At 37.1% G+C, this 27,697-nt stretch overlaps 3 protein-coding genes across 3 annotated transcripts in view; 1 reads left to right on the forward strand and 2 right to left on the reverse strand.

The window, feature by feature from the left end:
- Positions 1-808: 808 nt before the first annotated feature.
- mahj (LisH and WD40 domain-containing protein mahjong) lies at positions 809-17,444 on the reverse strand. Its single transcript, XM_077438880.1, has 27 exons — positions 15,647-17,444; positions 11,171-11,321; positions 10,954-11,091; positions 10,745-10,869; positions 10,589-10,667; positions 10,408-10,516; positions 10,228-10,326; positions 9,938-10,066; positions 9,773-9,858; positions 9,531-9,698; positions 8,824-9,455; positions 6,920-7,142; positions 6,726-6,848; positions 6,349-6,657; positions 6,053-6,253; positions 4,855-5,003; positions 4,526-4,771; positions 4,248-4,446; positions 4,044-4,163; positions 3,322-3,410; positions 3,041-3,234; positions 2,857-2,954; positions 2,702-2,779; positions 2,512-2,632; positions 2,123-2,280; positions 1,981-2,041; positions 809-1,901 (listed from the first exon to the last, which is right to left on the reverse strand). Exons 1-27 carry the CDS (start codon positions 16,027-16,029, stop codon positions 1,543-1,545), a joined length of 4,827 nt encoding a protein of 1,608 aa, XP_077295006.1. The 5' UTR covers positions 16,030-17,444; the 3' UTR covers positions 809-1,542.
- A 2,429-nt stretch (positions 17,445-19,873) lies between these two features.
- LOC143917399 (uncharacterized) overlaps positions 19,874-27,697 on the reverse strand; it is a 557,584-nt gene continuing 549,760 nt past the window's right edge. Inside the window, exon 2 of the mRNA XM_077438902.1 lies at positions 19,874-20,765. Within this exon, the coding sequence (XP_077295028.1) occupies positions 20,147-20,470 (324 nt within the window). The 5' untranslated portion in view covers positions 20,471-20,765 and the 3' untranslated portion in view covers positions 19,874-20,146. The remainder of the gene's footprint in view (positions 20,766-27,697) is intronic.
- Rab39 (RAS oncogene family member Rab39) lies at positions 21,898-27,399 on the forward strand. The gene is made up of 3 exons (XM_077437386.1): positions 21,898-22,528; positions 23,657-24,008; positions 25,847-27,399. Exons 1-3 carry the CDS (start codon positions 22,421-22,423, stop codon positions 26,053-26,055), a joined length of 669 nt encoding a protein of 222 aa, XP_077293512.1. The 5' UTR covers positions 21,898-22,420; the 3' UTR covers positions 26,056-27,399.

Consider the following 27,697-nt stretch of genomic DNA (forward strand, 5'->3'; position numbering starts at 1 on the left):
TTTTAGTGTGACGGGTGATCACGTGTGACCAATCTAGAGCGACCGGTTCACATATGTCTGTTTAGAATAAATAAATAAATGACTAGTAGTCGTTTACCAAAATACACAAAAAGCGATTTCGCACAAGTCACTAAAATCTCGATTGCAACACATTTATAACATGCTCAGTATTTAATCGTGGGGAATATATATATGTACTAGCTGAACCCGGCATGCGTTGCAATGCCACAATACCGCATGCAATTCCCGTTCCCGTTCCCATTTGTTGGAAAAACGCAAGCAGCGAACACGTTGATGGCGACGCGAAAAAATTTGAAATTATAGCGTTGCAATGACACTCATTCCCGTTTTTTTCACAGTAATCTTCCCGGACATGTATACAACAAATCCTGAAAGTTCCATCGTAATCGGTTCAGTGGTTTAGGAGCCTATTCGAGACAGACAGACAGATAAATATTAAATTTTATATATATATGTAGATGTGTGCAAATATGTACATAGGTACCTTGCCTGGTTCGGTGATTACTGGTCACAAAGTCACTAAAATCCCTATAACGGAACATCTGGCAGCCGAAAAGTCCATCATACTAACGAGAACTTGAGTGCCAAATATTGTGTATTCGCGATTTTCATGGCAAAAATTGTCTTTGTGACCACCGCAATGTGACGAATAATCCAATTACCACCTTACCTATGAATGCATTGATGAATGGATTCGTCATATATGGCTTTCATGCACCAAAATAAAGTATACACTTTGCCTAGACAGTGTATACTTTTATGTTATTGAAAAAAAATAAAAGAAGATCGACAGGTTCATGTTTTTTTTATTCAATACAAATTTACAATTATAATTATGCTTTCTTGTACATAATAATTTATTTACAAAAAAAATCAATATGTTAACAATTGAAAATAATAATAAGACAAAACTAAAATTCGTCACTGACAAGTACAGTTCAAATGCAGTATTTTATACACTTTTCGATAAATCATTCAATGCATTGCGTGATTATATTTCACAGTAAATTTACTATATGCACATTTCTATCGAATACAACTCAAACAACAATCGATGACCTCAAAGTTTGCTATGTTACTTTTTTTTTTGGCAATTACCTAGCATTGGCCAACTTGTAAGTTCCGAAAATTGATAAATTAATGTAAGCCTGTTCACAATAATCACACTCATTAGAGAAATCAACCTCCCATTATAAAGGATATATATACGTATAATTCAATATGTTATAAATTCCAAGACAAAACTCGAATATGCATTCAAAATAATATTCGTCAAATTCATTCATTTAAAATACAAAATACAATAACATATTGGTGTCACAGAATCCTCCCAAAACAATAAATAATACGCTTAAAAACTTTCAATTAAGAAAATATATAATATATTTTTATATAGGTATTCTTATAAGATGAATCGATTCGTTAATATTTTTTGACAGTTGAATGACGTCACTTTAATACAAAATTGAAGCCAAAAATTTAACGTACATTATCAGAAATTGCATGTACCTCAAGGCGGAATTAATCTAAGTCTAATATACTGATTTCACTATCGTCGTCGCCGTCTCCGTCGCCATCGGCGTCGTCGTAATCAGCATCGTTACGACTTCTGCGATTGTCCGAGTTAGAAGCTGCGTCAACGGAGGGTGTCGGTTCGGACGCTCCTCGTCTGCGTCGGCGAGATCTAGTCCGTCTCCGAGGGGCGTTCCTGTTGCGAGGCCTCCATCCACCGTCGTCGTCATCATCGGGACCGTCGTCGTTGTCTCCAAAGCTATCGTCGTCGTCGTCGTCATCGTCGTCAGTGTTGTTGTCGAGATCGTCAGAATTGTTACCGTCGATACCGAGACCGTTGAGAACGTTGCGAAGAATATCAGCATCGACTACAACATTCAACACGAATTAAAACGACACATTTAAAACAATACTTCAACAGACTATAGTGGAATAATTTACCACTACCTTCATTTTCGGAATCCGAAACATCATTATCCGTCGCCAAATCGTCTTCCTCTTCATCTTCCTTTAAATATAACATACAATTAAGTAAAAAAAAAAACAATTAAACAATACAGCTTATTATTAAAATAAATGATATAACTACCACTTCGTCTTCTCTATCACGACGTCTACCGACATCATATAATTTAACGACACTCTCTTGTACATTTTCATAGTCGCCAACATTTTCAACCAAAGCCAACTGACTTCCAGTCCTCGCAACGCTCAAAGATACTATATTACGTTTAACGTCAATCGTTGCTAAAAAAAAATAAATAAAAAAATTCATGTAACTGTTAAAAATGGTACCCGGAAGAATGCACTGAATAGTGGGGTGCAGTCTCGAAAAATCCTTTTTTGTGGAATTCTATTGCATTAGCTATTCTTGAGCATCTTTGAAAGTTCAGACATCTCAGGAGTACAGCTCTCTTGAGTGCTTCATCCGATCAAAGTTAAAAATACAAAAAATACGATTCAAAAAGTATACTTTACCTATACTAGAATAATCATAAGCGTCTAAAGTTTTGAAATTAGATTCATATTGATTTTTATCTTCCACTTCGTGATCCATCGTGACTGAATATATTACGCTACATAAAGGCGAAAATAAAACCTGAAAATAATTACACAATTAACACAAGCTTCACACCATCAACTACAAAAACCAACGCTTAAATATTACCTCTGATTTATCTAAAGTAGGAACAGTTCTTAATAGATGAAACGTTCTAAGATCCCACACTTCAGTATTGGAAATAATCTAAGAAGAAAAAAATCAACAACAAATTAATTAAACATTTGAACACAAAAAAAAAAACTCACTTTAAATAAACTCACTTCTAATCCATTCGGATGAAAGACTCCACTCAAGGATTGATTCAATTTGTCAAATTTATGAATTTGTTTACCGGAATTCAAATCCCATAACACTCCATCTAAACAATAAAACATTGACGAATACAAAATACAATACAATTTATACACACACACCTGAAACAAAAAAAAAACAAAAAACACGCACCCGAAAGTACTAATTCATCGGTGGGATTAAAAGTGGCCCTATTTTTGGTATATTGATTGCTAAGACTCGGCTGCAATGTGACGATGGAGCGACCCGTGGTAACGTCATATATCGTAGCCGTCTCGGCTTTCGTTCCTATAATTTTATCTTCAACATTACTAAACTCTACATACTCTTCCTCGTTCAGAGACAATCTAAAAATTTCAAACAATCACAGTCAAACATGTACAGCAACAACTTTAAAAACGACAGAACTACATATTTAAAATATATATACTCACTGCATCTCATAATGTTTCATATTCCATAAAGCTGAAAGCGGCCTCCATGTACTTGACGAGGCAAGAAGCAGCGTTCCTTCTCTGTTAGCCTGAAAAAATACAAATATGCATACAAACTTATACATAGATTCTATGACAGAACTACCACACCAAGAAATTAGTGAGAGGTCTCTCGGTGAGCTTTAGAATGATAAAAAGTTTTAACCGTTTGCCCGTGGCCGTCTTCTATGGAAGCTTTGCGCGACAAGTCTGTCTTCCATAGAATTTCTGAACTTTGCACGGGATTTTGAGCCTTATATGCGCCTATTTCAACTGTTTTAAGGTTCAAAATTGGTTGAATATATACTACTGAGAGTTGAATGCCATCTATTCAATTTGCTTAAAATGAATATATACCAGTCAAAATTAATTTTTTGCGTAACCATACTGAAACTTCGTTTATGTGACGTCACATCTGTTGAACAATGGCGACGACACGTCTCAATTGTATGAAGAATGATTATTTGACAATTAAGCCAAAACTACGAGATATATTATGTATTTTATTGTTTAAAATAATACTTTATGTGTTAATTAACATATCTGGTTACTTGAGTAAATATTAAAATCTGTATTTAAGGTCGAAAACTCGATTGCCAAATTCGCGAAAAAGGTACAGGGCTTGTTCACTATATTTATTACCGCGGGCAAAGGGTTAAGAAAACAAAATCAAAATGATTTACCTGCATATGGTGTATATAAGAATCGTGTAGTTGATAGAAGCTTTCTTCTTGTCCCGAGAATAGATTGAATAGTTTAACATCACCGGCTGACGTACCGGCTAGTAGTGTTTGCTGCGTTGGCTGTTTCCGAGAAAAGCATATACATATATAATCAATCGAAAATATTCAAAAAATATATATATACGGTTATGTATTCATACATACATGGAAAATACAGCAAGTAAAGTGAGTATCTTCGTCAGCTAAGCGGAATGTTTGAACGGATCGGAAAGACGAGTGGAGCAACCTAGCGTCTAAGAGGCGGCCGCCTGTTCCGAAGCCGGCCTGTCTTCGAGCTAAGCGCACAGCAACGTTTGTAGCCGCTATACGTCTAGATCCGAGACCGTCGGGACATTTGTGAGGTCTAAAAATATAAAATATACGATAAAAAAAAATCTAAATTGCATTTAATAACATTAATAAAACCCGATCAAAATCCTCACTCGAAGAGATTAAACTGAGGACACGTGACCATTGGATTTTTGCACAGCGCGTGTTGATTTGTCAAGTATTCCGTGATGATGGTGTCGAGTGTGACGCGAGGCGTGGTCGCGGGTGTGGTCGACTGTGACGGGGGAGCTAAATGCGAAACGTGCGGCGCTTTCTGCAGAGACCGCCTTTCGAGGATCGAAGCTGTCGATGTTGACGTCATCGGAGTTGTGTTGGCGGCGGACGTTGACTGACACCGACTGTTGAAACAAATATCAAAATATCACAATCCATTCACATAAGTTCATAAGAGTGAGATGATTTGTGACTACGTTAAAGTTACCGTATTTTAATCGGTGTTGTGAGCGGTTGCTGAAGAGGAACGATTTCCTCGAAGGTCGAGTTTCCGTTGATCAGTGGAATCGACTGATGCGACACGATTTCGGATTGATTCAACGGAGTCGAGTTGCGGTTTTGGGTCGAGAGTCGAGTCTGAAATGTAACGAAGTATTGTAAATATTCTGCAGACACATACATAGTGCAAAGTAGATGTGATTTTGACTTGGACAACGCCTATTCGCGTGATCGGTTACGTTTTTTACATTTGATACAAGTATTATTAATAGGGTACGATTTAACTGAGAAAAATACTTTGTACATTGAGAAAAATACATTGTATCTTAAAAAGAATGTTTGTGCATTAAAAATTTGCATTATTTTCGGCGCATTAAGCAATCTCGTATTGTGTATCGAATAAAATATTTTGGCATTATAAAGCGAAAAAATAGATTTTAAGATTAGAATAGATGCAATAAGTGGAAGTAAGAAGAGGTTCGTAAAAAGTGCCAACGTTGCAGTCTTCCGCTATGGACAACTGTCAACTGCCAAAAGTGTTTGCACCTTTGTTTCTCACAAGTGAAATTATAATCTCACTTGTGAAATGTAAACTTCAATAAATAAAACCAACCGTAACTTAACCTAACCTAACCAAACGTTGGTTCGTATTTTTATATTCGCGACGTTGCCGACATAGTTCATGTCATTTTAATGCACATTTGATCCACTTTTTAAGTAGCAAATATTTTTTTCAATGATCAAAGCAAACTTTCTAATACAATCAGTATCTGTCATTTAGAAATGTACACAAAATTTTTTTTAAATACACATTTATCTTATAAAATTGACGATTAAATTGTGCGCTATTTAATATTATACAAAGTATGTAAATATATATCAATTAACACGCACAGAGACATCTATGGTCAAATTTGTAAATTTGCAGCATCTTATACAATTCAGCGAAATTCGAGATTGCTAAAAACTCCAGATTTGTGGGAAATTGGGTAAGGTCTCCAATTTGTTGAAACCGTTTCAATGAAAATCAGATAAATTGGCAAACAAACTCTGACAGGAAACGATCGACCTAGAGTCACAAATCCAAGATCTGGCCAGCAGAAACCAGTGGTATTTGAACCCATGACCGTTTTGTTCAAAGCATTATATGCTAACCTATTCTGCTGGTTATATGTTAGTGTATTTACCCGAGTCGGGGTTGCTGGCTGGTAAACAATCGGCGGAGCTGGAGCTGTCGGAGGTGGAGGCAGCGGCAACGGCAGCAGATCAGCTTCCTTCTGAAGCGACTCTGCAGTGTTCGTTAAACCTTTACTGAGCAAATGCTGATGAATGAGCTGAAAGAGCTGACGTTCGTTGAACGTTATATGCGTCTGAGCCACTACATTTGCCTGCAAAACAATTCAATCATCAATTTAGTTTCTGAAAATGCTATAAAACTTCAAATCAAACACAATATAAAAAAAAATATTGAAAAACAACGCACTCTGTGAATGTTAGCTAACGTTTCAAATTTAGTCTCAAACTCGGCTCCGGACGGTTTAGTTTTACCAGACACTCTTTCCATCAACTCCAAAGCGTACTTTTGGAACATAACATGCTCCTGGCGCTTTTCTTGCAGGATCGGATCTCTCATTAGGCTTTGAATTTGCCCGGTCGTGAAGAGTGGCAGTTTTGAAATGATTTGTCTAACTGTAGGACACCTCGCTAATCCGGCTAGAGCGCGGCACGCCAACCCTCGTATACAATCGGCGTCCGTTATCGGCGATTTGACTAACATTAATTGCAATAAGACCTAAAACAAAAACAACATTTAACACAAATCGACTACAATGCATCGAAAACATTAAACATAACTCTAACCATAATTCCATTATTGGTTCGGGCGCACTCCCATACTTTTTGTATGACGTCTTCGTACGACTTCATGTTTGTTTTCTTTTTCATTGAACCGGTGAGTGAAAATCTGGCTGACGAGCCGGCGACCTGGAATCAACGCTTTCTTTATTTAACACCGTCGAATTTATTACTCGTCGATTGTTAAAGATATGGCATACCCTATTTACCGGAGCGCAGATACAATTCACCAAGACGTTCAACGCCGCTTTTTGCACATCAGCGTCGGCTACGATTTCTCCTTCCGCTGCACCGAGCACGATGTTGAGACCAACCGTGACACCTTCATCCGGCATGTCTACCTTCTCACAGAGCAGGAGTTGAGCTCTCGGAGCGACGCAACACACGGATATGACGTCTAATGCCGATCGAACAGTCTCAGCCCTATTGAACATTATCCACATTTTACATATGTTTCATTTTTACCATAGTACCAATACAGGTTTCCCCAAATCGACACTATAGCCAAACGTGTATAAATTAAAATCATAATCAGACAAATTCGACAATAATGAGTAGATGTGAGACAATTCCGACAATTAATAATACTTCTTGACCTGTACATATAGCGATGATATACAAGTTATACGTGTATTAAATGCAAATAAGAATCATGAAACCGTCTTGAATTAAATGTAGATTTAAGAAACCTCATCGAGATGGCTAGAACAGCGTTTATCAAAATGAAGGCGGTGCTTACAAACAAGCATCTCAATCTTCGTACGCGTTTGAGATTCGCAAAGAGCTACGTCTGGCCAGTGTTGCTGTATGGGTGTGAAACGTTGGATTCTAAAGACCAGGATGATCAGCCGCATCGAAGCTTTTGAGATGTGGGTCTACAGGCGTATGCTGAAGATCCCATGGACCAAAAAAGTCTCTGTACTCAGCATGACAGGGAGAGGCTGGGAACTTGTTTCTGTCATCAAGCGGAGAAAGATGGAGACATGATACGGGGTCCAAAATACGAATTTTTCCGTTTGATAACCATGGGAAAAATAGATGGTAGGAAATGGATTGGCAGGAAGAAGTTGTCTTGGCTTCGAAACATGCGCATGTGGATCAATATGAGCGCCGAAGAGTTGTTCCGAGCGGCTGAAGACCGATGCGGATATCTACAAATAATCGACGAGATGGTCACCAATGTCCGGATGCGGACAAGGCATTAGAATAAGAAAGTCTTCTATACTATTCTCCGTATTTTTGAAATCTACCAGGGTGGTCCGATAAGTACTTAGCCTACAAAAGAAAAACTAAAATTTTGGAAAAGTGGCGATTTGTTTCTCAACACAGTCTCCTTTTAACTCGATATACTTGACTCAGCGATGCTCTAACTTCTTTAACCCGTCTGAAAAAGACCATTTCTGAGATCTGCAAAGTAGGCCACCGTGGCGGCGATGACCTCCTCATTCGACTCAAATTTCTGCCCGCCGAGTGACTTTTTCAAGTTTGGAAACAAAAAAAGAAGTCCCGCTTCCCCACCCGGTCAAAACAAAACTACGAGTCCAATTCGGCTGAAATTTCGACAGTAGCCGTCTACGAGAATGTACTACACGATAGTTAATTTCTCTTGCATTTCCCATGATAATAAAACAACTGTATATTATCCCCTATATAAAAATATCTTCATATCGGTTTGAATTCATCACCCATCCGGTAAAATTTTAAAGTAGTCAATACATACATGTAGGGTTGGAATTGAACGAAAGGCTGATGTATGGGCTATGGCTGAGAAAGGGTATGTTACGACCGATTATAGAGAGAGGATGGAAAGTGGCAGAGGGCGCGAAAGCGACCGCTATTTTACAGTTAGTAGAAGTTAACCTTCCACTGGGGGCGGTTGGTCGCTAAACCACCGCGTGGTGTCGTATTAATAAACAACATGACTGAAAACGCACGTGTTTGATCTTCATCTCCACTGCCATATTCCCACCGTGGTCCTGAACAGCGTCATCTGTTTAGATATTCCACCACATACATATAAAATATCCGAATTTGATAAGTCGAATAACAAAAACTGACCTAAAATGATAATAAAATAATGTTAGAAACGCGTTGGATTTCTCACCTGCCGTTGAAATTCCAATCGTAAGAGAAGGCCACGATTTGCAGCAGTAATGTTACACCACCTAACCGCAAGAACTGATCACACGGAAACCACCTAGTCCAAACAGCCGATTGCAACCTTTCAATCTGCTCTTGAATTTCATCGGGTGAAGATTTACACGCCTTATACGGGGGCTGTTCTGGTGGAACTTCGCCCGGTCTACCCTGTCTCCGTAGAGCGGCCGCCTTGTGATACAGATGACTCTCTAAATATTTCTTCAACGCGACGCACACGTGTCTGACTATCTGTCGTGCGGCACAACTTTCATCGTCCGATATGTTGTTATCGTCCTCTACCGACAGTATCGGCAGCGTCGATATCAAATTGTATAATTTTCTAAGGCCGTCCTGAGCGTCGAACTCCTCCAAAATCACTCTGAATTGGAAAGAAAATCCGAAGAACATAGTCGCATGACAGCGGCCAGAGTCGTGCGAGCACTCCAACAACCACAAAGCGTAACGAACCAAATCGGCGAGGACCTTTCTCGGCAGCAAGCAAACCCTCTCCATAGCATCCTCACAATAAGCTAAATAGTACATACAAATGGAAACACCAGTGGCGGCAACACTCGGTCGAGGAACCTCCAAAAACCTCTATAACAATAAAAATTGCACGTTTTAAAACAAGCGAAAATATTAATCGCATCTTACGTACGAATAAAACATTACCTGAAGTCCATTCATATTGATGAATTCTATTGAAAACTTTTTATGGCATAAAAGAGCGGCTAAATATTTCAAAGCTTCGAAAGCCAACCGAGAATCTCTCGATTCTCTCAGATTTACATAAGCTAATATCAGTTCGAGGGCATTCTCAGAAAAGACGTGGCTCAAAAACTGCAAAATATACATACAATTATATATACACTTTCGAATTACGTACATGTTTGAGATAAACAAAAAGTACACACCTCTTGGTATTCACCCATCGGTGTCAAATATCTAAGGATTAACATTTGCCTCGTAGCGTCAGTCGGGGGATAAATTTGAATATTACCTATAAAATTAAATACACCTTAAAAATAATTACACGGTAAATCATACAATGAAAAAAAATGAATAAAACCAATAAATACCAATTACGTATGACTCCATCTCCGCCCATGAACTATTGCTAGTAGAGTCGGTAGGGATCGGTGGAGCTTTGGGAATTTGTTTTATTAAACCACGTGTCGGCGGAGACATCATACCCTCGGGAATAGGACCTAGACATGAACATACATCACGATAATGTATATATAGCAAACATATATGTTGTTTGAATTAAAATCGAACACGATTTAAAAGGTCGGTTATAAATTATGGCTATAATGTCAATCTCAAATTTGACTATATTGTGTATTTATACTAGCCGAAAGTAAATTACTAGTAACAGAAGTATTAAAACCAGGCTCTTCAGATGGCGCACGTTTCACCGGAGTGCTGTAAGTCTCTTCATCGCTAACAGTTCCGTCATTGGCATGAGCTATAAAATAATGCAAATAAAATGTACCGACGGAAAACAAACTATTTACAATAAGTAAAACAATTTATAGCTAAAATTTACATCTTTTTCTAGAGGCAGATTCTTTTTCGGGTGTAGGATGCGGACATTGGGCAAATCTGGCAAAATGTCTCGTTTGTGTAGCTTGATTTTTTTGGCTGGCCGAAGAACTCTGCAATGATATATTTTTACATAGATAACATTAAATGAATAAAATCGATCGGTAGTTGAGAAAAAATCGTACTTGATTTTCTTGTAAGGTCTTTTTCCTAAGTCGGTGCAATCTTTGAAGCATTAGAGGTACGAGACGAGCATTCTGTTCTCTAAAAAGAAAATTAAATTCACAAACAACTCGAAATTGACTTGAAGAAATCCTATATATATATAATACACCACATACCTAAATCCAGCGGCAATTTCTTGCACTTCCATAGCAGCGGCCAAGAGTCCTGTCGCGTAGGTTTGAAGAGGTTCCGTTGAGCTTTCGGCCCATGTGAACAAGCGATGAATAAATCCTTCGTTATCCTGAAATTTAAATACAATTACATTTTAAAAGGTACTGAAGTTGTATGTATGTATGTAGTTCACATAAAAACTTTCCAAACATACCTGAAAGACTACCGACATTTCTAAACCGGGCATCAAATCCAGTGTTAAACGACAGGCGGCTATGTTTAATTTTCTCACGTCTTTGCTGGCGATGCTCTGTCTTGAGTAATAAGTGTCGCGAACATAATCGTTTACGAGCTGCAAAATAAATATATTCGGTTTTCATTTGTGCTGAAATTTTACGTTACGTTATGGTTACGGTTTTGATTTATCATACCTTTGTCATAAAGCTGTCTTTTTTGAACATAACTTTCAGGGCCATTCCGAGAGCACATGATGGATCTGTCCTCGATGGATGTCTTTCGTCAAATGGATCCGGATCTTTTTTCATAAAATTTTCAGTCTCGGCTTCGATGATCTCCGCCAAGCTGTAATAATAATTCTCGTTCATTATATTTTATAAATATTGTCATATTATATTTTTATTTTAGAGATAGTAATGTGAAAATTGTTTAATTGAATATGAATCTGATTTATTTAGTCAAATAAATAGATTCGTGTAACTTTTGGTGTACATATTTTTGTCTTGGTTTAATTTAATTTTGTAAATAAATTCTTCAAGTCCATTGGTTAAGTCGTTCGTTTAAATGAAATGAAATTTATGACAAAAAACAGATTGTATATCGATTCTGGTGGAAAGTTTTTTACCGAATTTTTTTATGCTATTTAATATTTCGAATAAGCTAGAACTTATACGTATTAAATTTCAGTTGGACATATTGAACGATTTCAGAGAAAAACAAAAGTTCGTGCTGATTATATGTATGTCAAAAAGGTTTCGATGAATTCATCTAAAGGTTCAGAAGATACAAATATCCAAAGAAAAATAAAAAATACGAGGAAAGCTGCCAGTCTACTTAAAAACCTGAAAAAAATCAATAACATAGAAATTAGTATTTAATCGACTGATATAAAGTTTCAGTGATGGGATTAACCCTTTGAATGCTGAAGGGATTAAATGTTTGAATGCTGACCAACGCCGATCGGCGTTTTGTCAACAAGTGCTGAAATACGCCGATAAGCGTTGCATTTTGAATATGTAAAAAATAAACAAGAAAACTACCCGCTAAGCCTTTCCAGGTAGCATTGAAAAAAAAATGCATTGAAAATGGGTCGATGTTTATAAAGACTGGTTGACACCGGAATTTCTGAATTTATTTTATTTTATTTTTTATTTTATTAATTGAAAAATCAACAGACAGGATGTACAGAGATAGGTATAAAAAACACAAAAAGTAAATAAATAATATATGTAACACCCGAGTCCAATAATAGATTTTTACAAAAATGAAAAAGATAAATATAAGGAAAACAAATTAAAAAGTAAAGAATAAAGGCATGACAAAATATGTAGTACATTGCATAATTAAACTATAGTATTAAAATATTTGGAAAAGGTTATAAGATAGAATATAAGAAGAAATTGAAATTTACAAATATAAAAAACAAATGAAAAAGGTAAATACAAAATAAACAAATGAAATGGAAAGGAATGAAAGCTATAATATGATTAAATAGCACATTACATAACTAAACTAAAGTATAAAAATAATGGAAATATTGGAAAAATAGAATAGAAGAAAAAATGAATCAATCGGTCAAGATTCTCTTGATGTTAGACCTGAATTGATGTAGGGAAATACCAAACAGATCAACCTCATTCAGCTCTCCGTTAAACATACGATAAACGCGCTGCAGATAAAAATATTTTTGGGAATTAGTATTGAAAGGATCAAGTGAAAAGAGTGTAACGCGTCTAGGGTATCGAACTGGGATTCTGAAATTAACCTTATTCAGTAAATCAGAACAATCAAGGAAACCATTTATGAGCTTAAAGAAGAATATAGCATCAGAATGTCGTCGCCTGACAGAAAGATTGTTAAAAGAAAGGATTTTTAAAATGTCGGAAACAGTAGAATGGGTATAGGTAGGAAAAAGGTAGCGTAAGGATTTAATAAATTTAAGTTGAACTTTCTCAATACAATTAATATGGGATAAATAAAAAGGTGACCAGATAATTGAGGCAAATTCAAGGTGAGACCTTACAAAGGAAAAATAAAGTAATTTTAGTACATAAGGATCATTAAAGGGTTTTGTTGAGCGGAGTAGGAATCCAAGAGATTTAAATGCTTTGTTGGTAATAAAAGAAATATGTTCAGAGAAATCTAGTTTATTATTGAGTATTACACCAAGATCCTTAATAGAAGATGACGTGTTAAGGATTGAATGATTTAATTGATATTGATTAGTAATAATTGACTTATTTCTAGTGAAATTTAAAATAGAGCATTTTTCTAGATTAATAAAAAGATCATTATTTAAACAATATATAGAGAATCTATCTAGATCTTCTTGTATCTTATGACAATCGTCTATGGTGTATATAGGTTTGTAAATTTTTAAATCATCAGCGTAAAGAAGTATAAAGGAATGTTTGAAGATGTATGAGATATCATTAATATAGAGTAAAAAGAATAAGGGACCTAAATGCGACCCTTGTGGGACACCGGAAGGAATATGTCTAAGTGATGATCTAAAACCATTGAGAATTATGATTTGGTGACGATTTAGTATATACGAAGAGATCCAACGAAATAAATTTCCTCGGATTCCAAGGGACCAAAGTTTATTGAGTAAAAGGTTGTGATTGATTTTATCAAAAGCTTTAGAGAAATCCGTATAAACGACGTCTATTTGGATTCGTTTGTCCATATAAGATGTGAGAGTACTAGTGAAATTAAGCAGGTTAGTCTCTACCGATCTCCCCTTAAAAATACCATGTTGTTCAGGTATAATGTAGTTTTTGAAATTGGAGAAAAGGAAATTATAGATAATTTTTTCAAAGATTTTACTAATGACAGATAGTTTAGATATAGGACGGTAATTCTCAATAAGATTCTTATCACCTTTTTTAAAAATAGGGGTGATGTAAGATAATTTCCAATAGTCAGGAAATTTACCGTTCGACATAGAAAGATTGAAAAGGATTGTTATGGGAAGAGATAATGGGACAGCACATTTAACAAGGAAAAAAGAAGGCAAACCATCACAACCCGCACCAAGATTAACATTGAGAGAGTTGATGTGACTGAGTACAGTAGATAAGTCAAAATGAAAAGTAGATAAGTTACAAGAAGAAGTATCTGTATTAGAGATAGAAAGGTTAATGGTAGAATCACTATTGAAAGTGGAGTCAAAATAGTCAGCAAAAATGGTACAGATTTCAGAACCATGTGAAGCCGACTTATTTCCATAATACATTACGGAAGGATATGAAGAGGAGGTATTTTTTTTTGAATTTATATATGACCAAAATGATTTGGGATTAGTTTTAATATTATTTTGAATAAGAGAAATATAATTTCTAAAGCAGATTAAAGAATATTTTTTAATTCGAGCTCTTAATAGTGAAAAACTTTGATAATCTAAGGGATTTGAATAAATTTTTTATTGGAATTTATAACCATAGTAGAATTTCTCGATGCAAATCCCCAACTGCTGAGTATTTTAGATTGCGGTTTGGCATTTAGATTGTGAGCATTACAGTTTAATCAACAATGAAGGAGATAGAACTAGTTTTGGAAAAATACATTCATTAATAGACTTGTTTTGTTTATTTTATATTGTTGTAAGATATATTAGAGTCTAAACACACGTTTACAAAACTCGAAATGCTCGACGGTAGTGATCTAGGCTTTGTTTGGATTAGCTACAATTTTTATAACTGCTCTCTATTGTATTTCTAAATAATTCCAATTGGAAATGTTGGCGAAATTTTCAGCGTGGTGGGCTTTCAGCAGAACAGATGTCAGCATTTAAGAGGGGGCTGGATCCCAGCGCCTTGTTCATACAAACGTATTACACTTCTGCCTTTTTCAATTATGGCACTAGAGAAATTATTTTATAATATGCTATTTATATCCACCATAGGCATGTTTTTTTTTTTTTTTTTTTTTTGATTAATCAAAAAAATAAAAAAAATTTAAACATACCTATGGTGGATATCCATAGCATATTAAAAAATAATGTCTTTAGTGCCATAATTGATGAAGGGAGAAGTCTAATACGTTTTGTATGGACAAGGCGCTGGGGTCCAGCCCTCTTAACGGCGATCGATATTGCACGCACATTTCTAAAAATTGCGAAAACTTGATCGGCGATCGATTCCGAGTACAAATCGGGCAAAATTTCCGGATCGAATTTTGTACAAAAATTGAGTAAAAAAATAAATAAATAAAAAAACAAATCAGTCGGTCTTTTCGCATAAAACAATATCCAATCTGTTATTTCGAATGAGTCCAAATTTCAAGGTCAATGCAATCAATCGAATATAAAATAAAAATAAAAACAAAAAAAATGTTGCGGTAATGGTCGCCATTCTGAGTGTTGAAATCGGAAAAACGCATGAAGTGTCAAATTTGAGGTTATGTGAGTGGCCATCGGACGTCGGCGAGGACATGCGGCTGCGGCTGCGGCTGCGGCTGCGGGGACGGGGCGGGGGGGTGGAGGGGGGAGGCCAGGCGGGGAGTGGGGGAGGGGGAGCGGAAGCTGTCAGAGCGCATCGACCTTGGTTTGTTTTGACAGTTGCCAGAACGAAGTGGAAGAGTGGACCACCGTTGTGCAACCATCAACTGCCACTAGTGTAGGTTATGTGTGAAGTGTCAAGTGAGAGAGTGAGTGAGAGAGTACCGACCGAGTGAGAGCTGGAACGGGATCGTAGTTGGCGACGGCGTGCTGCTCCTCCCACACCCGCAGCAGATCCGTCACCTCGGCGGCCGCCTCCATCACCCCACCCCACCCCGCCCCTACCCCTACCCCGCCTCTTACGAGCGACCGCGCGCGACTGAGCCTGCAGACCGAGAACAGACTATAACATGTGCAACGCAATGTAACGGCAACGCAACGCAACGCAACAAACGGCAAAACGCAAGAGACACGAGACACGAAACACGCCAAACACGAGTACGAACTGAGATCGTCACGACTCGACCCCCCACCCCGAACGCAACTCGCGCTATCGAAAGCTGTATTGCGCTGTTTGCCACCCCCGCGCCTCGCCTCACACTTTCGCCCCATACAAACACCCCATTGCCACCGTTCTGCCAAGGTCTGTTCATACTTAACAGCACTGCACGACTCCGTTTCAAATATGTCATTTTATTACATTTCTATTCATATCTACCTACACGTCGCGGTCACGTCACGTTTACAGCAATTTGGCCGAGTGTAAGGCAAAATCGGCTTACTTATACATTAGAGGCCATGACGATACGGCGCAATATTGCTTACGTCGTATTGTCGAGTACTTGCAATATGAATGCATACACGTGCATTCGTAGCTACGCGTCAGAATACAAGTCAGCAAAAATGTTTCGACGTTTATCGAACGAAAAATTATGTATAATCGCGCTGTTGTTGGAAGAAGAAGCTCAAGAAGGCAATAAAAAAGCACGGAGTCGTCTTGATGTGCATCCCATGTTAAAAAATTGAAAAACCGAAGGAGAGTTTTGGACACTGTATAAGCAGCGTGTGAATGATGAACAAAATTTTTTTAAATGTTTCCGTAAAAAATTTAAAATATTTTTTAAATATTTGCGCTATGGGGGATGAACGAATGAGACGACTGGCATGTTAATGCACGTATTTATTATATGACAGCTAAAGGCAGAGTGAGTAGTGGCTCTCCAAACCCAGCCGAGTTGGTCCCCACTCGCAGGAAAGCAACCAAACTCGACCATGTCGTATTAGCGAGCCGCCACAGCGCCAAAACCATATCGAAAGATTGAACAGCTGTCAACTGTCACTATCGATAATTGGTCCAAAACAGCAAAACGGCAGACTCATGGCACGTAATTCGCGTGTATATTTCCACGATGGCCAAAAAAACGTATACGATACGTTGACGGATGTTGATGTAAGGTATGAACAGGAAATGTCGGATACTGCTGTAAGCCTGCCGTGGCGTAAACGTGACGGTTGGTATGAATATACCCATACAAAATGTACCAAAGAATACTTTTCGTACGGCCGGATACCTGCTGAAGTCGGTACTTGTTGACTAGGTATGAACAGACCTTAACACTAGCGATATTATTCAGACAATGTCTGATGATCGGCTTTCGTGGCCTTACGACCTACGATTTGGCTGATATATTTTTATGCTGGCCACCCTGACACAGACAGCGGCTTGCCCAAACTGACAGTTCTCGATTACGGTTTGGCGCGTAAACACTGCGGTGTTTACGGGGCCCACCTCGCCACCGAAATCACCAGCTAGAGGCTGGTGAGGGTTGTGACAATACTTGGAGACCAGCTCCAGTATCCGTCCGGTGTGCACCAGAGGAAGCCTGGTCTGTCTTCGTCTAGAAGGCAGACAACTCAGCTACGCGTGGCTAACCTCAAAAGCCACGCGTGGTTTCTTTGTTGACTCCCCCCCCCCTCTTTCCCCCTGTTTGCTCTATGTACAGTCAACGTGGAAATATAATCATTGTGATCAGATTTACGACCTGTTTTCATTATTATATAAACTCCCGCCTTTGTCCCGTATCACACTCACTTACGCACACTGTACGAGAGAGAGATATACATCGAGCCGAGCCGACATCAGCAGAGACCAGACCGCAGACGACGACCTGTAGATCCCGTGGAGGAGACAACGCGCCTCGCTTTACTACTGAGCAACTTCACAAAACCGACGCAGGTGTTTCTCAACTGAAGCACCTAGCGTCTGTACAGATATCTACACCGATATATACGAAATTTTCCATATCCAACCTGTGGTTGCAATATGGGAACTGGATATGAAAAATTTCATACATATCGGTATAGATATCGCTAGTGTTAACGGTGGCATACAAACCGGACCGGTAAAAACAACTCGATTCACCTCCATCGGTTCGGTAGAAGATGGAGGTAGAGGTAGAGAAAGTACTAGAGGTAGGACCGGAAGCGCCCCGTCTATTGTTCCATTATTGTAAATGCTTTGTAAAAAATCACTCACTCATCACTCCAAATGCTTTATTTCTATTAAATCATACAAAATACTATATTGTGCATACGTAAGAATTATTGTTGAGTTTGCATCCCAAGTTTGGAACCCAGAGTACTTTGGTGCAAGAGACAGATTGGAGCGCATCCAGAAGAGATTCTTGAGGTACATCGGCAGCCGTTTTGGATTATCCTATACATCCTATGAAGATGCTTGTAGATGTCAGCATCTACTTCCACTTGTCAAATGAAGGGAGATAGCTGACATCTCAACAATTTTGAACATCCTTAACGGCTCGATCGACTGTCCTCAATTATTGAGCAGACTATCGTTACGTGTGCCAAATAGAATGACCAGATGTAATGAACTCCTTTACATACCTAATATTTTTTCTAATTATAGAAGAAGCTCATTCATCTGGCGTGCAAGCTCCACCGTCAACACACTAATTTCTACAATTTCTATGTTTGACTTATTTTATATTAATGCTATACAAGCTAGAGTGATTACTGCAAATTTGTTTTTCGATGATTAATTTTATTGAAAATTTACGATTGTGATTATGAATTTTTATTTTGATGTATTTATTTTGTCTTTTTGTTATATATTATATTATTTTTATTATTTCATAATTATTATCGTTTTATTATTCTTATTATTTTGATATTTTTATTATACTGTTATTTCTATTTTTTTTCTTTTTATTTTCTCTAATTATCTTACTCTATTATCATTTTTGTTTCTTATTTTAAATGTTTAAGCTTTTCTTTTTTACCTATATGCGAAAATTATTAATGGTTTACTTAAAATAATTATGTTTTTTTACTATCAATCTATGTAACTGTAAATTTTACAAATAAATAAAAAAGGTTCGGCAAACCTTTAACAATGCATTTACAACATGTGAACAATGAACAGCGCGCTCTGGGTCCGCTCTTTAGTGTTTACTAGAGGTAGGATAGTCACAGTGCTATCCATTATTCCATTGTTGTAAATCCTTTGTAAAAAAGGTTCGGCAAACCTTTAACAATGCATTTACAACCTTTGAACAATACACGGCACCTTCTGGGTCCGGTGACTAGTGATTACTAGTCAAATGTGAACCGGTCACAGGACAACCGGTCGCTCTAGATCGGTCACACGTGATCACCCGTCACACTAAAACTGGTCACGAGAAAACTGGTCACACCCTAAAACTGATCACGAGAAAACTGGTCACACCCGAAAATTGGTCACGAAAAAACTGATCGCACCCAAAAATTAAAAATTGGTCGAATTTTTGGGTGTGACCAGTTTTAGTATGACAGGTGATCACGTGTGACCGATCTAGAGCGACCGGTTGTCCTGTGACCGGTTCACATTTGACTAGTAGTCCGTTTACCCCTCCATCTACACTACACTACGTCATAGTGCATTGTTTATGGAAATTAATCACTTATCTGCTCCCATATAGCCAGTGGTGTCACCCCAATTTTGGACCAACGGGTTTTTTTTTTGCAATAAAATTATTTTGAACATATAAATATATTATACTTTTTTTTCGTCCAAGGCACTATTACATGAAAGTTCATTAAGTTTTCACGATTTGTATAGTTTTTAACAGAAATTATATGAATTTTTGAATTAAATAACGGATTTCCGGAAAATTTTGATTTTTAACAACGGTTTTCCGGAAAACCAGTGATCTCATATATTTCACACAACAATACCAAGTCTTACGATGGCATCATCATCATCGCTCCTGTACAAACATGCAGAACTCGAGGGCAACGTCCCCTCTGACTATTCCAGAAGAAAAAATTCATCGCTCGATCATAAAACAAATGAAACCCAGCAATGATGTTGTGGCGGCTCGCTTATACGACATGGTCGAGTTTGGTTGCCTTCCTGCGAGTGGGGACCAACCCGGCTGGGTTCGGAGAGCCGCTACCCACTCTGTCTTCAGCTGTCATATAATAAACACGTGCATTAACATGCCAGTCGTCTCATTCGTTCATCCTCCATACTGGTGACCCCCGACATCGAGCCACGCAGCCTCGATCAATTTCAACATGCCGCTCATCCCTGCCTCGCCGAGCCAGGCGGGGAAGCTACCCGCCGCGCCCCCATCGCCATCAACACGCGTCGCGGCCCGCGGGTGACAATAAACGAGCAGACACGCCTACCTACCTACCGACGTCCAGCCACAACGTCGATGACAGGTGCTTACAAAAATGGGGGAGCGAATGAGACGACGATCTTGACAGCTGGATGTGGAGTCATGCGCGATCCACTACACATAGAACGGTCATCCAGCACCACAAGATTCATCACACACCACCTCAGCACCATCATCATCATCATCATCAAGGCCCCGTCCGTCCCCACGAGCGTCGTCACGCCGAGACGGGCGGTAGCGCTACAACACCTCCACGAGCCACAACGACTCACAGTCCAGCTCGGAGTATCATCAACCACATCGATGCCCCTGCCGCCCCCGCCGCCCCACCAACCGACATCAGCCTCGGAAGAGCGGCGCCGCCGCAGCATCGCATCGGCGCGACCATCGGACCACCCATCGTCCTGCTCGCGACGTCACCGCCCTCGAATCTACCGACCATTCAGGGCGGTACACCTATGTACACAGCGGATGACCCACGTCAACAATTTTTTTTCTCCCCACGTAATAATTTTTTCTCTTTGTGTAACAATAATTTTTTTCTTTTGTAAAATTTGTTTCTTTGTAATTTTGGTATCGCTGATGCTGGGGGGGGAGTGATGTGGCGGCTCGCTTATACGACATGGTCGAGTTTGGTTGCCTTCCTGCGAGTGGGGACCAACCCGGCTGGGTTCGGAGAGCCGCTACCCACTCTGTCTTCAGCTGTCATATAATAAACACGTGCATTAACATGCCAGTCGTCTCATTCGTTCATCCTCCATAATGTCATCATTTGTGCAATAATCATTTTACCAAGATGGACGTATTGAGCGTATGCTTAGTTTGATAAGGTGCGTAACGCTGCGACCAAACGACAGTTTGACAACCTAACGACATATCGGGAAATCAACATGGTTTATATCTTATTGGCGCCGTCCACACACACGATATCTACTACCGATATTCCCATATTGCAACCTATGGTTGCTATTTAGGAACTGGATATGGAAATATCGGTAATAGATATCGTGTGTGTGGATGACGCCATTGGCTACCTACCGCAGGTCCTCCCATGAACTGAAAAGTATAAATGTAGCTATAATGGATTCGACAACGTTGAAATCAAACCACTTTGTTGACGTCAAAGCTCCTTCATCATTTAATTATCTTTATAATTAACTAGTTGTTTTACCCGGCTTCGCTCAGTATTTGTAATATAAACAGCTTAAAAAGGCAAAAATAATAGTAAATATTTATTTGCTTTTTTTATTAAATTTATTTAAATCGAAAAAAAAAATCGAATCGTCGTCATAGATACTTTGTTTTTTTTTCAAAGTTCCCAACCAAAAATACTTACATACATATATGCATACAAAGTCTCTTTCGAAATGATATATTACTAGTTATTTTACCCGGCTTTGTTCAGTATTTATAATATAAACAGCTTAAACATGGCGAATCTAATAAAAAATATTCCTTTGAATCGAAAAAAAAATAGAATCGTCGTCATAGAAACTTCGACTTGTTTTCAATTCCCAACCAAAAATACTTGCATACATATATACAGAGTACATTTCGAAATAATATATTAAGATAATTAATTTATAAATATTCCTTGGTTTAAAATATAATTGAATTTACCTGTAGGCATTGTATGTACTTCGCCAGATATATTATTCTTTTTTGTCTATACACATTTCAATTTACAACATATGTACGTTTTCAAAAATTCGTTTCGTACTTGTATGTAAAAGTTATTTATTATTTAATTTTAAATAAATAAAAAAACGTGATCAGTAATCGATTCCGAGTTCGAATCAGTCAAAATCTCGAGTTCGAATTTTTGCATGATCACAACACTTCATATATTGTTACTACGTACATAGATAGAGTAAATATTAAAAGTGATGATAATTTGATTGCGGTTTAACTAAGCGAACGCAACGCAGCATTAGTATGATTGTATGTATAATTGAATAGTTTTTAAAATATAAGAAGTTGGCAACCAAATGACGTCGCAATATTTACGTTGTAAAGTTTCATTTGAAATGAAACGCAATCGTGCGTTATAGACGCAATAGACAAGATAGGAGAAGGTCGATTTTTGCGGCGTTAGGAGTTGGAGGTCGCATAGTCGCATTGCATTATCCAACTACAATAGCAGAGCGGAGGCGTGTTTTGGTCGCGGACTCCGGACTTGTGTGTGAACGTGCCTTCTGGTGCAGGAGTCGTAGTCAGGAGTCAGGAGTCAGGAGTCAGGAGTCAGGAGTCAGGTGTCAGGTGGCAGCTGAATAAGCGGACCCGACCCGACCCGACCCGACCCGACCCGACCCGACTCGACCATGGTGGACCCGATGTTCGATTACCAATTCCGTCTGATCCTCATCGGAGACAGTACGGTGGGCAAAAGTTCGCTGCTCAAATATTTCACGGACGGCAAGTTCGCCGAGGTGAGTCGTCTCTTTCACACCCTTCCTCATCCTGCTTTCGAAACATCGTCTTCATGTATCATTTTTCAGCATTTCGATAGTCAAATGTCACATCTGTCAAATTTGACACTGCGTATTCTTTTGTTTCGACTACATATTTTGTTATTAATTCATTCCTTTGTTTTGCCGTTCGCGTGATTACAAGGTCTTTTAAATATGTAAATAATGTTGCCAGGTGACATATTTCATTTCTAACTAGTTATTATATCAATATCCGTTTTATTTCTAAATAAATCAAAATTAATTTGTTTCCTAATTCCATTTTTTAAACGTTTCGTATTGCGTGGAATATTTTTTCTATCTTTCTTTTTTGTTTACATTTCATTGCCAAAACGTAAATATAATGGTTCAAAAGACGTGTATCGCTTTTTGTTAATTATCAATAGTAATGTGAATATGATAATGGAATATAAATAGATTATGATGCAATATCATTAAGATATGAAAAATCTAGATTTTGTCAACATTGCTGTTTCATATGAAATTCAATAGAGTCGAAAAGCTCACTATTAAAATACTGATAAAGACAAATAGCATGAAATTGCTTGTTTTAATCGATTTTTGTCCTTTGGTAAATACAATTAAAATTTTGCCCTTTCATATACGATGAAAGCACGCAATTTTTATATAGTATTATAAAATTATAAATTCTATTTTAAAGCTTTTATTTACGTTGACCTACTATTTTTGATAAGATAATTAATAAGAAACTGAGTAATGCCTAGAAGAATCTATTATATGTACGTTTTACTATTTGATCCTTCACCGAGCAATATTCGATCTTAAAATTTTATATCTAAGATGAACCACATTCAGAAATAATGACTAATGATATTGCATTGTTTTTTTTTTATTTAATTAACGATACAATATCATATAATTAATTATACATTCCAATGTCTTTGTTTCCCTATCAAAATACATAGTCATTATTTTGACATTTTTGCACCATTGATATCTAATTGAACTTTGTTCGTTTTTATGTGAACTAAATTATGTATGATAATAAATAAATGTCGTACGAATATTCGTATGTAAACATAAATAATAATTATTTACGTGTTGATTTTTTTTTATTATTATTTTCAGCTATCGGATCCGACAGTCGGTGTAGATTTTTTCGCAAGGTTGATCGAAGTTAAAGATGGCACCAAAATTAAATTACAATTGTGGGACACGGCCGGACAAGAAAGGTTCAGATCCATCACAAAGTCGTATTATAGAAATTCAGTCGGCGCACTGCTGGTGTACGATGTGTGCAACCGATCCAGTTTCGAACACATACCATTGTGGATGATGGAAGCCAAGAGACACATAGAACCACACAGACCCGTGTTCGCCCTCGTCGGGTGCAAGGTAGACTTGGTCGGTGGCGGAACCAAAAACGGTGCTCGGAGAGAGGTCTCGTGCGAAGAAGCCAGAGCGTTCGCCGAACTGAACGGTACTATTCCTTTCAAACCACATATGTTTATTATTACATTAATCGAATTGCCCGTCAATGCTTGGAGAAGTGCAAAAATGCCATGAAAAATATGCTAAAAACAATTTTTTTAGAAAATTTTGTTGCCTGCAGTCCAAATTAGAATAACATGAGATATGTAGTATACCAAATTTGGTGGTTCTAAACCTTGTATAAATTTTTAATTATTATTTTATCACATTTTATATACCAGGAAGGCCTTACAGGTAAACCCCAATGCGCCTTCCTGGCCAATTATAAACAATACAGCATTTTTATTATACAAGTCGTTGAATTACGAGACACTGAAAGCTCGCAAATTAACGAGACATCTATGAATTGTACATAAATTTTATTGTACTTTAATCATACTCAAATACTAGTACGAGCTAAAGGCTCGTACTCATTGAAGTAGAATGGGTAGAAGCGCTCTCAGCTTCCAAAAATGTTGCTACAAAAACTCCGTGCAGACGGAGATTTCGGCTGTTTTGCTCAGTTGTTTGTTAAGCTCTGTAGCAGTAGGATCTCTTTGAAATAGGCTCTACTAGTGAAATTGTGTGGTAGTATTAGTTCGACAAAGTCCGAACATCTGTATGTGCACGTGCTAGATGTTCGGACCAGCCTCACTCATTGAAAAACAGGGCCGTACACCGTATTCTTTTTTAAAACTAATTATTACTTTATCTACATTGAAGTAGTATGCATAGATGTGGCTAAAATGTGGCCACAAAAAATGTGGCCTAAAAATGTGGCCACAAAAAATCCGTGTGCCCGGAGATGTCAGCTGTTTTGTCCAGTTGTTGTAAGGGACGATCACTTCCACGAATTTTTTTTCCTCACTCTTTTGTCTCTCTTCTGACTTTCCGTCTCTCTCTTCGATGACTCGCTTTTAAGCGATACTTTTGTTAAGAATGACTATTCTATACATTATACTTCAATGCTCGTACTAGTATTTACACGAATCTGAATTGAATTAATAGGGATAAATTCCACTTAGAAAAATCATATTTCGACTATTCTTTTGGATTAATTACAAAAATTCTATATAGTTAAATATATTTTTTATTATTTTCAATTTTTTTAATTTTTAATTCTCAATTTATAATTATTAATTTTCTATTTTTATGTACAATCGTTATAACCGTTTGCCCGCGGCCGTCTTCTATGGAAGCTTTGCGCGACAAGTCTGTAGCGCGGCTGTCTTCCATAGAACTTCTGAACTTTGCACGGTATTTTGAGCCTTATATGCGCCTATTTCAACTGTTTTAAGGTTCAAAATTGGTTGTATATATTACTGAGGGTTGAATGCCATCTATTCAATTTTCTTAAAATTCATATATACCAGTCAAAATTAGTCTTTTGTGGAACCATACTGAAACCTCGTTTATGTGACGTCACATCTGTTGAACAATGGCGACGATACGTCTCAATTGTATGAAGAATGATTATTTGACAATTAAACCAAAACTACGAGATATATTATGTATTTTATTGTTTAAAATAATACTTTATGTGTTAATTAACATATCTGATTACTTGAGTAAATATTAAAATCTGTATTTAAGGTCGAAAACTCGATTCCCAAATTCGCGAAAAAGGTGCTGCATACAGGGCTTATTTATTGCCTCGGGCAAAGGGTTAATGTTTTTTTTTATTATTATTATTTTATTTTTTCTTATGTGTATATTTTATACAAATATCTTTAATGTATTTTCTGGCCATAGTGTCATATTGGGGTGACCTGTGAACACACTGTGTATTAAAAATAAATAAATAAATAAAAATAGTCGGGATTTTCTTAACTTTTGCTAATTTTCTAGGTCTTCACCACGTCGAGACTTCGGCTAAAACTGGTCAGAATGTGGAGGAGGCATTCACAGTCGTAACAGAGGAAGTTTACAATAGAATACAAACGGGCGAGTACAAGGTGGAAGAGGGATGGGATGGAATAAAGACTGGTTTCAATCGACCCAACGGCCTCGATTTCAACTTGGTGGAAGCGGAGCCAGCGAAAGCCCATTGCTGCTAATAAACAAGCCGTCCAATCAAACGTTTCGACTCTCCGACAAATTACACACACACACACAGTTTCGAAGATATGTTTTATATACGAAATGTTAAAAGGCTGGCTTCTCGTCGGACGATTCATTTTAGTGCATTTTTGGTTTTTAATCATTTATTAGAATTGGTTTTGTTATTTGATTTATGTAGTATTTTATTTTTTATGTAGTGATTAAAATTAAACATTGTAAATTTTATGATTTTATGTTTAGAACGAAACGAAGTTGAATGTTCATTACAGTATCGAGTCTCCACGTTGCGATGCATTTACACTGATCATATTATTGTTTTGAAATTACCACTTTTTATATTTGCATGATCGTCAGTGTAAGCGTATCGGCGCGTGTCATTTGTAATATTTTATGTAATATTAAATTTTCCATTTAGAAAATATTGAATCTTTTTTGCACATAGTCGTTTTTTATGTCGTTTTATTGATCTTTTGAATTTTTTTTTCTAATCAATTGTACCAGATAAATTTATTGTTAGATGATATTTGTAACCTGGTCATAGATATAATGTTGCCTAACATTTGTGAATTTATTAGATAGTTAACACATACGATAATTTCGTCTTGTCGGAAAGTATTCCGACTTTCTATATACATAATGAGGAATAATTTGACGGAAGAATATCTCGTTATTATTTTTTTAATGATATATATTATAGAATACATCCGTAATTAAATACTTCTTATATTATATATACTGTATTTGATCGAGTCGTCTTATTTACATATATAAGTGATTCTTTAACTTCCACAGTAGGCATATAGCAATGCCGTCGTCAACTTTTGTAGATAAACTTTAACGTGACTGAAATTATTTACACTGGATTTGTTTTATGTACATATATATAGGATTGATACCTTATTATTGTTGATTAGTTTCAAAAATATCTACTGTTAACTTATAGAGAAATTTCATGTATGTATGTATATTATGTATAGCGTTTTTATGGTTTTGAAATGTACACAAAAGTCGAAACATGATTCACGTTACGTGTTATATAACACGTAAATTCCTATATATTGCCATTACGCATTAATCGTAAGGATGGTGTGTACTGATTGAGTTTGAAGAGAGAAAAAAGTGTAACTTAAACAATCTCGCGTGTGCCGATCATCGGACCTGTAAATTAAAGTAGTCTGTTTTGCCTTGTAAAATTCTACTTAATTCGTCGTGGTTGTGTGAAAAATGGTAGTCGGATAAATGTTCAATGTTGTTCGGAATCTTTTAAGACGTTTATAAATTTTATATTGTGAGTACAAAGACTTGGACGTGTCCGAGACGAAATCGAAATCGTTTCCGTCAAAAAAAATAATTAAAATTTATCCCGGATCTGTTTTACGAGTAGCATATTTATAGTTTTGCTGTATATTTTACACGAATTAGATCCATTTGTAGATCATCTTATGAAATGAATACTGTTTATATTTGTTCCGACGCAAGGCTGGATTTAATAATATTGGTTGTGGCTATTTGCAGGTACTATATATGCAAATTATTGGCTATTTGCAGGTACTATATCTGCGAGAGGCTCAAATACATCTGCGCATTCGCGTGAACTGTCACTGTCAGCGTGTTTACTGTTAAAATTTTGTTTTAAAC

Source organism: Arctopsyche grandis, chromosome 9 (genome assembly GCF_051622035.1).
Source record: "Arctopsyche grandis isolate Sample6627 chromosome 9, ASM5162203v2, whole genome shotgun sequence".
NCBI classification, from domain to species: Eukaryota; Metazoa; Arthropoda; class Insecta; order Trichoptera; family Hydropsychidae; genus Arctopsyche; species Arctopsyche grandis.

Excerpts from the sequence above, each read along its gene's own strand:
- mahj (XM_077438880.1), bottom strand. The coding sequence starts at position 16,029 with ATGGGGCGAAAGTGTGAGGCGAGGCGCGGGGGTGGCAAACAGCGCAAT. Across the intron at positions 10,067-10,227 it reads TTTTAATACTTCTGTTACTA|GTCCTATTCCCGAGGGTATG; the intron begins GTAATTTACTTT and ends GTTCATGTCTAG. Across the intron at positions 2,633-2,701 it reads CTACTTTAGATAAATCAGAG|GTTTTATTTTCGCCTTTATG; the intron begins GTAATATTTAAG and ends AATTATTTTCAG.
- Rab39 (XM_077437386.1), top strand. The coding sequence starts at position 22,421 with ATGGTGGACCCGATGTTCGATTACCAATTCCGTCTGATCCTCATCGGA. Across the intron at positions 22,529-23,656 it reads CGGACGGCAAGTTCGCCGAG|CTATCGGATCCGACAGTCGG; the intron begins GTGAGTCGTCTC and ends TATTATTTTCAG. Across the intron at positions 24,009-25,846 it reads AGCGTTCGCCGAACTGAACG|GTCTTCACCACGTCGAGACT; the intron begins GTACTATTCCTT and ends CTAATTTTCTAG.